General features: G+C 34.5%; 1 protein-coding gene across 4 annotated transcripts in view; it reads right to left on the minus strand.

The window, feature by feature from the left end:
* The window catches only part of LOC106674153 (moesin/ezrin/radixin homolog 1), a 46,651-nt gene that overhangs the window by 15,889 nt on the left and 16,920 nt on the right, over positions 1-13,842 (minus strand). Inside the window, exon 1 of one of the 4 annotated variants that reach the window (XM_014406712.2) lies at positions 700-963. The exons of the other annotated variants lie outside the window; for them this stretch is intronic. Coding sequence (XP_014262198.1) covers positions 700-717 — 18 coding nt within the window. The 5' untranslated portion in view covers positions 718-963. Of the gene's footprint in view, positions 1-699; positions 964-13,842 lie in introns of those variants that run through there. 4 annotated transcript variants of the gene reach the window in all.

Consider the following 13,842-nt stretch of genomic DNA (forward strand, 5'->3'; position numbering starts at 1 on the left):
CTATTTCTCACTCATTCACATTCTCTCTCTCTCTCTCTCACTCACTCGTTCACATCTTCTATCTCTCACCTATTCACATTTTCTCTCTCCCACCCATTCACATTTTCTCTCTCTTACTCATTCATTAATATTTTTTTTTCTTTCGTTATCTTATATACATTTTCCCTTTCGCCCTCATCCTATTTATTTTATTTTCTATGCCTTCCATTGCATTTCTCTCTCTCTTTCTCGTCCTATTTATTTTTTTATTAATTAAAAAAAAACACAAAGTTACTCGCATACTTAATTAACACTCACCGCACAACACACGGACCTACACTCTCACAATTACCCCTATGCCTACTATTATTCAGTTACCACACTCATTCACGCTCGCAAACACTAACTCACCACACAACACACGCGCAAATAATAATACAAACGTACAAACCACACCCCTATAATTGATATGAATATAGGAAAAACTTTTATATATATTTTTTGTACTATTTAACAGTAGCGATTCCACGTGATTTAAAGTTCAAAAGTATTAAGAAATACATACGCTCATAAAAAAATAAAACGTTAACTAAGATTGTAAGGACAGAGGGGAAACGCCTCAAACAGCCGCCTGAAGGCAAACTTTTTCATCGAAGAACCGCAGATAGCACAGAACAACCAACCACAAAACACACAAATCCACAAATGAAGGAAACTGACCGATTTTCCGGAGACCATTTCGCCGGTTGTTGTCCTGGACGTTCAACGATGAGAGAAAAAAAACCGTCGATGGTGTTTGAATCGAGCCAAGAACTGAGAAAGTACTGCCGAACCGAGGGGAGAGACGAGGCTGGCCTTGGAGGGCCTTTGGAGGGAGCCGGCGTCCGGGCCAATAGAGTTTCAGCAGTAAAAGCAATGAGGCAGGTGGTCGGTCACCAACGAGCTAACCATTTTCTTCACTTTCGATTGTTTTCTCGCTATATTCTTTTCTAATTGAATCCGTCGTTAACGATGAGATACGATTTTTCCCGCCTGAGATAAGAGATGATAAAAAATAAAATGACTAATCGACCGGAGATGGATAGGACGGTTTTGCAAATGACTCACTCCAAAAGAAGTTCACTTCGTCATTTTATAATTTTTCAAGTGATGTAATCGTGCCGCATGCTCAACGTACAACTGTTGAACCGCCTGATAAAACCCATCTCACTGGAGAAAGAAACACGTAACCAAATTGCATGTTGCAATTGCCTTAGGTTTCACCATTATTCCTTGGCAAATTTATAGAGACATTTGAAAAATCAACATAGGTCTTAAATTAAGAACCTTTCTTATAAATTTTAAAAACGAACTAAATGGACAACAAAACAACTCCATTACGTCTATTAGGTATAGGTAACACCCGAGACGTTACATGTTGCTGGGGCACATGATATAAGAAACTAAAGGAAACAACAAACAAAAAATTGCTCAGCGACTTTTTTTTTAATCTTTGTGTATAGCGTCACTCAGTCTTGTAAAAACTATTAATAACCAAGGATAGCTGAATAATCGATGGCTCATTGAAAATCCGAGTGGGATTCAATGATTGACGTCGACTGTCACAAAAACTCAACATCTTATTGTAAACGATCAACGCGGATTAAACAAATCTCCTGTTTTAAATAAAATTAACCCCTTTTTTTAAGGTGTGTATGATAATGAAAACAAAGTCCCAGGTTTAAATCGATTTAACATGATGGAACATAATTTCTTACTATCTAGTCACTATGCTGAACCGGCATAGGGTCATTTATTGGGTCCGTAGTATTCACTTGTGGGTGACATCTGTTACGAGCGTTAGTTGTTGAAAAGTCTGACTGTTTTGAGTAGCTCAACAAACATAATTTTTAATTATCTAGTCAAATACTGAACCTGGATCACTTATTGGCCCCGTGTTCACTCGCGAGTCACTCAAACGTCTGTTGAGTGTTTGATGTTCGGGCCTGATTATTTTGAATAGCTCAGCAAACATAATTTTATCTAGTCAAATACTGAACCTGCATTGGATTATTGGGCCCGTCTTCACATGCGGGCGAAGTCAGTACAGTATTTGTTGTTGAAGTATAATCGTTTTAAATAGTTGAGACAACCCGCGAGTGAAGACGGACCCAATAAATAACCCAATGCGGTCCAGCGTGAGTTCACCCATATCCGGCATCAAATCTAGTCACTAAGTATCACAAAATTTCTACACCACATCTTAAATAGAATACTACAATCTGATCATTAGATTACACAAAATTCCTACGCGCAAGTTTTAAGTAATTATTACAATCTGATGGAACTTAATTTTTTTATGTGTTATTTAGATCAATAAGGTTGAGACATGTATTTGAGACAGAATAATGTGGATCTAATTATANGAGGGGGAGGGGAGAGAGAGGGGGAGGGGAGAGAGAGGGTTAGAGAGGGAGGAAGGGAGATAACTAACCTACCTAGTTTGACGGGATTACGGGGTACTCTATATTCCACCACAGACCCGCCCATACACACTTAACCACTCATGCAAATAAATACATTCTTATAGATAAGAACCTTTATAAACCATTTCTCCACAGACCAGTCTATTCACACTGCATGCAAATAAATACATTCATACCAACGAAATACATAAAAACCAGTGCGAGGAGTTACATATGCGTTTATCGATTTTAGATATTTAATGTCTTTATCTTTATGATCATTGCTGTGCTTTACTATTTTTCGTAAATCGTTAGGCAGGCCACGCCGAATCCTGTGCGGTGTTAGTCGTTCATACTCTTCTAAAATATATTTTTACTGTTACAGCCGCGCCGCACAGGGGACTCCTCGTGGGTCTCTTTCCGACGAGGAGATGCCCATGTGTCAGGCGGGTGTGGTCAATGCTTAATCCTGTACGAATTATACTTTCTTTTTCATATTCTCCGGGCCCCAAGGCTTCACAGTCGGTTTCACTGATTATAATTTTTTGGTATTTCCAGGTTAATCTTTTCATTGCGATTTTAATGTCTGCTGGACTAACTTGGGTGTCTGGGTCATACGGCTGTAAGCTCGTTTCGCGCTGATGGTGACCTTAAAATCGTTCGAAAGCTTGGTAGATAACGATTGAATCTGTTTTTCATCCAGAGTACCAGACCGAGATCCATATTATTCGTGAGTAAAAAAGTGGTCGATACATCTAACACTTTTTACGACAGAAGACATTAGTTCTGATTTTAATACGGAAACTAATCGTTTTCTTTTACGTGCAGTTTGTTCATTTGAAATTTTATTGATTTTCTTAGCTCACAGTTAGTGATGGCTAATAATTCAAATGAAATGAACTGCAGTGAACTCATAACTATTGTCATCTTTTTGAGCGCGGAGCTATTTTTCTTCTTAACAAACGTTCATCACAGAGTAATGACTTGGTAAAAACTGGAAAAACAAACTAAACTTCCTAATGACAAGTTCATATTTAATTTTGTCATCGGCTTTGCATGACAAAAAGGTCGTGCCGAGCAAAAAGTCGACAAATGTCCAAAAGCAAAAATAGGCGTTCCAGTACTAAATAATAAAAATAATAATACAGATTGCCTATTCCCTCCTCATATCAACGGCTCCCCAATTAATTTTTGTCCAAATGATTATTCAGAAATCGTGTGATGCGGTCTGGTAAGATGTAGGTTTCAGAAAAACATTTTCTTTATCGTACCAACGTTTCGATCTTTATTGATATCATCTTCAGGGCTCAATAAAGATCGAAACGTTGGCACGATGAGGAAAATGTTTTTCTGAAACCTACATCTCACCAGACCGCATCTCACGATTTCTGAATAATCATCGACAAACGGTCACCAATCACCACACATTTTGTCCAAATGATAAAAATTACGAGTGTTAAAAAGGTAACTTTGTTTTTCTAAAATTTGGACCTTGTATAAGGCAGGAAACTGAAACAAGCGAAGTACGAACCCGCAATTCGCAAATAGAACGTTCACTTCTCGCATGTTTGTAAAGAAAAAGAAAGAGGAAAAATGAAAACCCACCACCGCATTCGGTATAAAACTTTATCTTTTATAAAAAGCCAGTTTCCTTACCGCAATATATAATGACAGCCTACGAACCACTCTTATGGAATTATTCCATCATGCCTGAAGTCACAAACCCCCTAACTCATATCGTCTGTCTTTCAGACCCATCAGTCTTCTTCCTTCTCCAAAATCCTCGAAAGAGTCATTTAAAAATGATTAATACCCGGCCTACATACTAATAAACCATTCCTCCTCACCAATTCGGCTTCCACCTTCATCATTCCACGATCAAACAAGGTTTCATAGTTATCGACACTATCTCCTCTGCCCAAGAGAAAAAAAGAGTATTGCTTGGGTTGTTTCTAGATGTAGCAATGCCTTTTGATAAGGTCTGGTACCCCGGCATGACTTCCTAACCTCTCGTTATTACCTTATCCTGAAATCCTACCAAACTGATCGCTGCATCAGAGTAAGATGCGACGAGTTCTCGGAAGTCACACAGATACAATCCAGCGTCCCACAAGGCAATATAACGTCATCACCACCTACGCGGACGAGATGCAATTTTATCCCTTAACAGAAAACTTAGACCACTTAGAAAACAAAGAGATACCGAATTCCATTTAAGTCAAGTACTTAGTACTAAAGAGCAAACTGACGTGGAATCTCTATACAAGAGTTGGACAACTACAGACTACCGAAATTGGTCGTGGTCATTAACACTAAACTAACACACGAATATACTGCGACCACTTTGGACATGCGGAGTGGAACTGTAGAGTTCTGTCAAGCCATCAGCGCGCAAATCCTTCCAATCAAAAGTCCTCAGACAAATTGTCTAACAATAAGCCCTTTACTACGTTACTAACCTCGCTAACCACAACGATCTCAGCATTCCTTTGACCAAAAAATAATCCGTTACCGATCCCAAAAGTTTTACACCAACCTCTCGATCCACCTTAACCCTACTGTTTGAGCCCTCTATCCATCCCAAAAACCCGCCTCGACGCATTAAGAGACGGCTGGCTTGACACTGAATACCAGTATTGGCCGGATTCTCTTGGCCTATGCCATCCGGATGCAGCGCTGGCATTAATGATAATGCTGCAACCGTGTGAAGAACGGATTTGTGATCACATTTGTAACGTATTGGATATAAATAAAATTGTAACAAACAAATCAAAATAAACAGAATGGAAACGATGAATTTCGAGACTTAGTAGACAAGAGTCCGGAAAGGGTGATTAACAGGGCATTCCACCTCGAGACTGCGGACACGCCACCTCCAAGTTGGCTACATCAACTTTTCTTGGGAACAATAATCTGGTCCGGAGAACACCAAGAAGAGATCATTCATCGAGTGAGTTTCCTATTTCCATGGTTCCTTTATTTTATTCCTTTGGGATTGGGCCAAGATAAATTTTAATTCACGTAAGTTTGATAATAGTTTTAATGTGTGGTGATTAGTGACCGTTAATCGATAATTATTAAGAAATCGTGAGATGCGGTCTGGTGTGATGTAGGTTTAAGGACCCTCAACACGACACGCAAGAATGGCACAATTACACAGAAGACAAACACTTTGAGCCCTGAAGATGATCTCAATAAAGATCGAAACGTTGGCACGATAAAGAAAATGTTTTTCTGAAACCTACATCACACCAGACCGCATCTCACGATTTCTGAATAATAATAGTTTTAATTTTTGTTAATTATATTTTAAGTTTTTTATAGTAGTTCAAAGATAACAGTTTTTTTGTGAATTTTATGTTCGGAGATTATAATTTAAAAAGTTAAATGTAAAGTTAAAAAAAAAATTATTATAAGTAAATTGTGTATGCCTAAAAGTGCATTTTATTAATAATTTTTCCTATTTATAAATAATAATTATAATTCATTTTTCATAAAAAATACCATAAAAGTCTAAAAAAATATTTTACAAAAATGTTGGAAGGCAAATATGAAATGCGTCTGTACATGGCATATGAAGAGTAATTACTGAACTTACACCTACATAATTGCATATGTTAATTTACAATTGAATTGTTCTCACAATTTTAATAAATTTGAAAATTCAGACAGCCATGACATCTGTTGGCACGGTTCGATTAATTAAACAACGTGTAGAGATTAGTGACCGTTAATCGATAGTTATTCAGATATCGTGAGATGCGGTCGGGTGTGATGTAGGTTTCAGAAAAACATTTTCTTTATCGTGCCAACGTTTCGATCTTTTATTGAGATCATCTTCAGGGCTCAATAAAAGATCGAAACGTTGGCACGATAAAGAAAATGTTTTTCTGAAACCTACATCACACCCGACCGCATCTCACGATATCTGAATAACTAATTAAACAACTTTGTTGTTGCTGAGTGAATAGCGTAATCATGCCTTTAAAAGCAAAAAAAGTAAAATCACCTTAAAATGCATTTTTACTGCAATTACAAAGTTCCAAAATAAGGAGAAAAATACCACCTTACGATTGTTTCTTTCATTTGAATTTTACTTGCATTTTTTTCTAATAAAATATATTTATAAATTAACATTATCTACCCACTCACCTATGGCTAATTAAAAAAAAAAAAAAAAAAATCGGCGATAATTTCTACCCAATTTTACTCCTTTTAATCATAATTATTATATAATAAATATATTATAATATGATCGATAATTAATACTTCATTTTAATCTTTTTTGTAATATTATTAAGGTAAGTAACTGCATAAAATGCAAATTAATTATAACTGAATAAAAATGTCTTCATTTTTTAATCATTATAAACGAATAGACTAAATGGTATTTCTTTTAAAATTTATTGTAAAACTATAATTAGTAATTAAAAGCGTTCAATAAAGCTCATATCTCAAATTGACTGACGTCAATTGAGTTTCGAACTGTTGATTACTCACGAAATAAATAGCTTCAAATAATTTCCATTACTAAGTAAGGAATTTAACAGTCCAACATCACTTTTACAACACCTTGTTTACTTAACTCTATGTAATTCTTGATAGTGCCACGCCTTTTTTTTCCAATTTTCAAGTTTTTTCCTACTTATTTATTATTTATCGTTCGTTTCCACGGGTAGAAAATTATTTAATATTATTGAGATTAAATCTGAGATTAGATAAGGCGGTCGAGTGAATAATAATATTTCATTCATGTGTTTCACATTGGCACTTAATTATATATTAAAGAGTAAGACCCACGAATGATTCCAAACCAATTAAAGATTTAAATTTTTGTTTTTATGGTTCTTTTATGAACGTTGATTTGTTGTGTTCTTGATTTCCACATTAATTTTGTGTTTGAATATTATCACATACAATAATACCTCTTGGGGTTTGTCTATGTATTTCGTTTATTCGCATATTTAAAGGATTTAAGTACCTTGATCGAAGTATGATGAAAAATACTGGATAGATTTAACTGTTTGGGCGTAATTATTGTCTTCGATTAAAAAAATAACCCATTTTACAGTTATTGATTTATACTAAAGTGAAATAACATTTTTTAGTATGTTATAGGAACATAAAATGTTTGGACGATCGTGCAAATCCTGGAGGAAATAAAACCGTTACAAAAACCTCTCAAATAACTTTTTTTTTTTTTTAAATTGGGAGGAAGAAAAAGCATGTATGCATAATTCAATGATGGAGGTAATAAAATTTGACAAGTAATTTAATATTTATTAAATAATTTTAGTTTGAAATTAAAAGCATCTATGTAGCTTTGTTGAAGTGAAAGCACTAAAAGTCACAAAACTGTCTTGAAAATGTAATCAACAGTTCTGCATTTTAAACGCGAAGTTTTTAATTTCTCTATTAGGTAAACCTTGTGTTTGTTTTGTTTGATGTTTTATTTTGTCTATTTTTTGACTAATTACCGTTGACGATTTTTGACCAGTTGTTTATTGGAAACGTTGGGGCGTATTAAATTTAACTTTATTTACCTTTCCTTTTAAAACAGTAAAAGTATGTTATCAAAACAAGTCAAATTCAAAATAAAATTCGCCATACCTCAAGTTGTAAGATTGAATTTCTTGGTGGAAACGGTAATGAAATTAAATTATTTGAAATGGGTAAAAGTACGCTGAGAATAAATTAAACGATATTAATTCTTTAAAAAGACTTGATAAATTTACTACATTGGCAATCATAATATCAGAGCTTACGAGATTTTTGTGGACATCATAAAAATAAATAATGAAACGAGATTTCATGATTATACACCAAAAAGGAAGTAGAAAACGTTGTTTTGGAACGGAAGAAAGAAGTCGAATAAGGGAAATTCGATATATTTCAAGTCTTTCTAACTCTACCGGACTGTGAATTTACGTAATACGGCTTTTTTCATAATCCCTAGAGGATTACAGAGTTGACACGTGAATAAGATATCGCAGATTTTCCACTTTATTACGGGCCGTATTGGTGGTTCGAACGAATTTCAAATGGCCCGGGGCATAAGTTTTGAAATTTGTACGTAACATAAAGAATAAGTTCACGATGATTGAACACGACCCCAAGCACTTCAGCCTTCTGGCTTATTGAATTTTTCTAGTTCCTTAGGATAGTGCCACAGACTGGATCCTTTTAGGGTAATGGACTGTCGTTGCTACCTTTTCTTATTATTCCAGGTTGTATCTCCATTGAGAGATTCGCATTTTAAGAATATATTGGTGGCTGTTTCTTCCTCCTCATTGCATAACCTACAAATAGGGTCATCATTGAATATACTCATGCTGTGTAGGTGTTTCCTCAGACGCCAGTGACCAGTAGTCCTATCAGTCATCTGGGATTAGCCTTCTGTAATCTCTTCTGTACCGCATCTCACGATATCTGAATAACTATCGATTAACGGTCACTAATCTCTACACACTTCTGTAATCCTTTGCCAGTCATGGTGAGGGCTGTTTAGGCATAAGCTTACGGTGTCTAGCACCTCGAGAGTTTATCCTCTTCTCCTTTTGTCTTTTTTCGGATCCATTCTGTGATGGAGGATTTCGTGTTTGTTTTAGTTATTCCCATGAATAGGTTCAAGGCCTTGCAAATCCTCCGTTCAGTGTGTCGGCCTTTTCGCTTCTCAAAATTTTCTTGTGTCCTAATACCCAAGATATAAGCAGGTTGTATTTCCCCAGGCTTTTTCCATTACGTATGATTTATTGTTGAATTCAGCTGAAGCAATTGCACAATAGGAATGCATTTGGTCCTAAATTGATAAGAGTGCTGAACTAATTGGTTTTTTCTAGATTAGTCAAACCTTAACATGTAAATTAAAGAATTTATAGAAGTTATAGGGGAACCTATCTTGGTACCATTTCGAAGAAGAATAATGATTCATTTCGTAAACGCCAGGCCGAATAACAAGCAGCCTTGCTTAACGGCTCGAATTATTTATGATACGGATGTTTATTCAGATACGACAAAGAAATTTTTTTTCTTTAAAATCGAGATGAAAAAGATACAAAAAAAATGTGTGGGAATAGAGAGGTCATCTTCTACTTACTATTCCTACGCGATTGGTATTAAACTTGTGTATTAAAGGAGAAATGAATCAGATTAAAGTGTTGAATTCAGCACTTTTAACGACACATGTTGCCAATCTTTTTTTCAGTAGATAAAAAATAAGACTAGCAAACTATATCCTGGGACAAGATGTTACTAGTCTTTGGGAGACGATGTCCTAGTACACGACACTTTTTATTACGTTTGATTACGTCAGCAGCTAAGAAAAAGAAAAACCCTACATTGTAAAATACAGGATTTTCGTTGTAGTTTCATTTAAGACCACGTTCCAGTCAAGGAAAATCTTAAGACGTGCCGTTAACACAAATTCTATAAAGGATGTGGATAAGGTGTACAATTTTTTTTTTTTTTTAGACTAGTTTGGATTCTATTTTTTTATGGTCTACAAAGGCAGTGTTTGTTGTTCTTAACGAACACTCGTTAACAATAAACACCGTTGGATGGCGATAATTTCATGACTAATCCTTTTCGAATATCTATCAACTTCACCCCCTTAATATAAATTCCATTAGAATATTTTGTATTTATTTTAAGTTTATCTGCACATTTTTAGCTATTTTCATACTACAATATCAAACAGAAACGTCAATGCCAATCTGAATGGTTCTGGGAATCGCGTTCGATCTGAGGTTATCATCTGTTTAATTTAGAAACTTTTTTTGTTTAATTTTTTTTTAAATTAAACCAAAAAATAAAGTTCATGTTTTTTCACAGGACAGAAATACAACAGCTCAAAAAAGTAAGCAACAGATATTTGACGATTTTATTTTTACTATACAGCCAACAAGTAAATCTTATAGGCTTATACTGAAAATTTCGTCTTTCCTGATATCGAAATAACGGTAATAAAACAAAAAACTATTAAGTCAGATAATAGCTAAGCTCTCGAGCTTAATTTTGTAGTAAGTATTACAAAAGTTCTATTTAACAATAAATGCTATTTTAATTTATTAAAGTAATTAAACTGTTATTTGAATTATTTTAACAGACGATGAAGCTCGTGCTGTTCCAGATTTTTTTATATTATTTATTTTGTTTCCATAAATTTTCTTTCCATATTTTTTGTTACTTTTTCAATTTTACAATAATAGTTATTAACAATGAAACTCCGAAAAGCGTACATATTGAGTTTATAAAAACTGTATAAATGGTTATAAAATGTACAATGTTACAAGACAATAATTATTTTTATAAGGGAAATAAAATTTTGACCTTTTTAAATGGGAGCTTTTACTTTTATTATAATTTTTGCAAGTTTTGAAGGTTTTTTCAGCACGAAAATCCAGTCTTTAGTAATTAATTATCACAAATATAGAAAGTTTAAAGAAAATAAATAAAAAACAATTGACTTGTTATCGAATTCAAAACCTTTTAAGTTAAGACTTCGTAAATAAGTTCACATTTTTCTGCAGACTAATGTTACTTTTGATAACAAACTGTAGGATTGATTGCAAACTAGGGGGTCAACGATTTATTGATTTTCTAAGCCAATTTGTGACAAGAGCTTTCTCAACTTGTCGCAAAACATATAATCTATATATAAAAACAAGGGTACGACATAAGCAAACGGAAGTTCATAAAATCACAGGTGTATATTGTTTAACTAGAGAATAATAAACTTGTATAGACAGTTATCAATTAAATAAGCAAGAAGTAACAAACAAAAAGCATAGTTAAGCAACCGTTCTATTTGTGTGTTCTCTATTATTAAACCAGACCGATAAAAAATGCGTAAATATTTAGCTAAAATTAATAAAACAGATTAAATCAGTGGGAGAATATTTTGTTTATCTTATTTGATTAAGGATATAACCTTTTTTGTGAGTTACACAGGTTTTACAATTTTCGAGTAGTTGAAATGAGCATGTTGAATTTCTAAGTGTGTAGAATCGGTTACGTCTGACCAAATCAATTTACAAATATTCTGCAGCGGTTATTTCTGGCCTTTGGCCTCATTGCTTTTCGAAATAATAAAACCAACCGTGTAAAATACGCGAATTTGTAGTAGCCAGAGACCCTTTTCAACTGCAGTTGGGGAGATCCTGCCACAAATTATTATAACCAGGACAGCAAATGTTTTATTTAAGATTATTGCTTTTTCCTACTTAAATCTTCGCAATATGAGAAACTATGTTAGTGCCAAAATTATTTTAGCCTGTTTTCTATAATGGACAAAATCCTCGAAAAATGCGTTCTTTCCATCATTCATTCTAATTGGTTTGGGTTCCAACCTTCTCATTCCACTGAACCTTCCTTCCTAAGAGTTACCAGTCCTGTTTTGTTTTACTTCAAAAATCTTTAGCCGAAGAAATTTGTCTCAGCTTTGACAATGTTGTAAAGTTAAAAAAAAAATCAATGTCATTTAACTATAGATTTAAAAAAATACAGTAAATACAGTAAGTAGTTACCTGTACTGATATGTATAAAACACATTTAATTGTTGTTGATTTGTTTGAAATATATAGGCCCTGATGATGACCTAGAAGCTCGGGTCGAAAACTTGGCAAATTTGGAATTTTATGTCCTCCCTTCATCATACTAATACATCACATTAATCATTAATCTTCAAGTGGTCGATGATACCTTCGCTTCAATAATTCTACTGTTCAGCCGTGCCATCGCATTCTGATACCACCGCTAACGCTCTTGAGATAAAGGACTGTCGGTCCGTCCGGGTATATTCCACTTGGGGCTGCTCTGGAAGCTTAAGAGAGTCCTCCCTTTTACCTAGTAACTGATCCTAAAATTCTAACAATCGACAGATACTTTCAAGTCAAAGTGAGCCGTGTTCAAGGTCATCAATGGCCTCTTCTCTCTGTTGGTCTTCTATCGCACAGATGTGAGGGGTACTACAAGAACCGCATTTACGACCTATCCTCTACACAGTATACACCGCACAGCCTTTTTGAAACGATACTCCCCAAATATGCGCATGGTACCGCCATTATTTGCTGTCATAAAGATCCCGACATCTCAATCCAAAACCTGCAAACCCATGTTACTCCCTTGAGCAGTGGTTCAAGCGGTGGAAATGACAATAGACATACAAAAATGTTAAGATGTCACATTCTCCCTTCTGAGAACTCTGCTCCCCTCTACTGCAATAGCATACCTTCCCCACCTGCTAATCTTGTCCGCTATCTAGGGGTATACCTTGACCGACTCACGTGGCCACACACACGACTCAAAAGACAAGAACTAAACAAACTTCTTAAAAGCTGGGCAAACGATCAAAACTCATTCAACAAAACAAACGACCATTTATATTACCATTCTGAGATCCATACGGGAACAAGGCATCGAACTTTGGGGTTCGACAAAACGTACCCCATCCCTACAATCTACAATGCTCCTTATTGTGTATTTAATCTTACCATTCACAATGACCTTAATAACCAATATACCCCCCCCCGGAAAAACTGCAACAAGAAGTTTCACAAACTATTATGCTGTAACACAACACAAACCTTCAAGTCAGAAACTTTTCATCCCGCACCCTTCCAAATAATCCCCCAGACGTCTGAAACGTCACTAGCCTCGCGACCTCCTAAGAAACATTGAAAGTGATTAATGCTATTGGGTTGTCCGGAAAATAATGCAGGATTTTGGTATTAAACAAAAAAAAAGAAACTAGTTACTTTAAAGCAATGTTCTTTAATCAAAATAATTTNTTAAAATCCTGCATTATTTTCCGGACAACCCAATAATATATAGAGTGACTTCTATTGAGTAGTTTCTCTTTTTTCATATTTATGTCCCTTTTTTTATTATATATGTTAGAAAACACCTTCATGCGGTTTTTTTAAATAAAAAATTAAATTTACGTAATTTACATCCATCAAAGAATTTATGATTTCTTATAAAAAGATATTTTACATTATCTTATATTGTATTAAATTGCTAATTTATTAATATCCATATTGTATTTTAAAAGATATGACCATCTTGCATCTATAATTTAGTTTATTTACATACATTTTTAAGAATTAGTAAATATTATTAAGTTTACACGCAGCAAATGGGGCAGGTTTAAATAAAAAAGTATAAAATACAGTACTATTCTTTCTTATTGATAAGTGATAAATAGACGATTTTAAGGTTGTTAATAAGTTGCGTCATGAGTGAAGTCAAGACTTGGTTAAACTTTTCAAATTTACTTAACTTATTCAGTTTTTTTTCTTTTAAAATACAAATAGAGTTATTATGTAAGATGTGTTCGTGTGTGAATAGGTAAATTATACTTGTGACAAATGGGCCAGAGGAGATAGTTTGCATTTCTTGGCTAAAAGTCCAATTTAAAGTG

The sequence above is a fragment of the Cimex lectularius genome, unplaced genomic scaffold (assembly GCF_000648675.2).
Source record: "Cimex lectularius strain Harlan isolate CLEC.00 unplaced genomic scaffold, Clec_2.1 scaffold91, whole genome shotgun sequence".
NCBI classification, from domain to species: Eukaryota; Metazoa; Arthropoda; class Insecta; order Hemiptera; family Cimicidae; genus Cimex; species Cimex lectularius.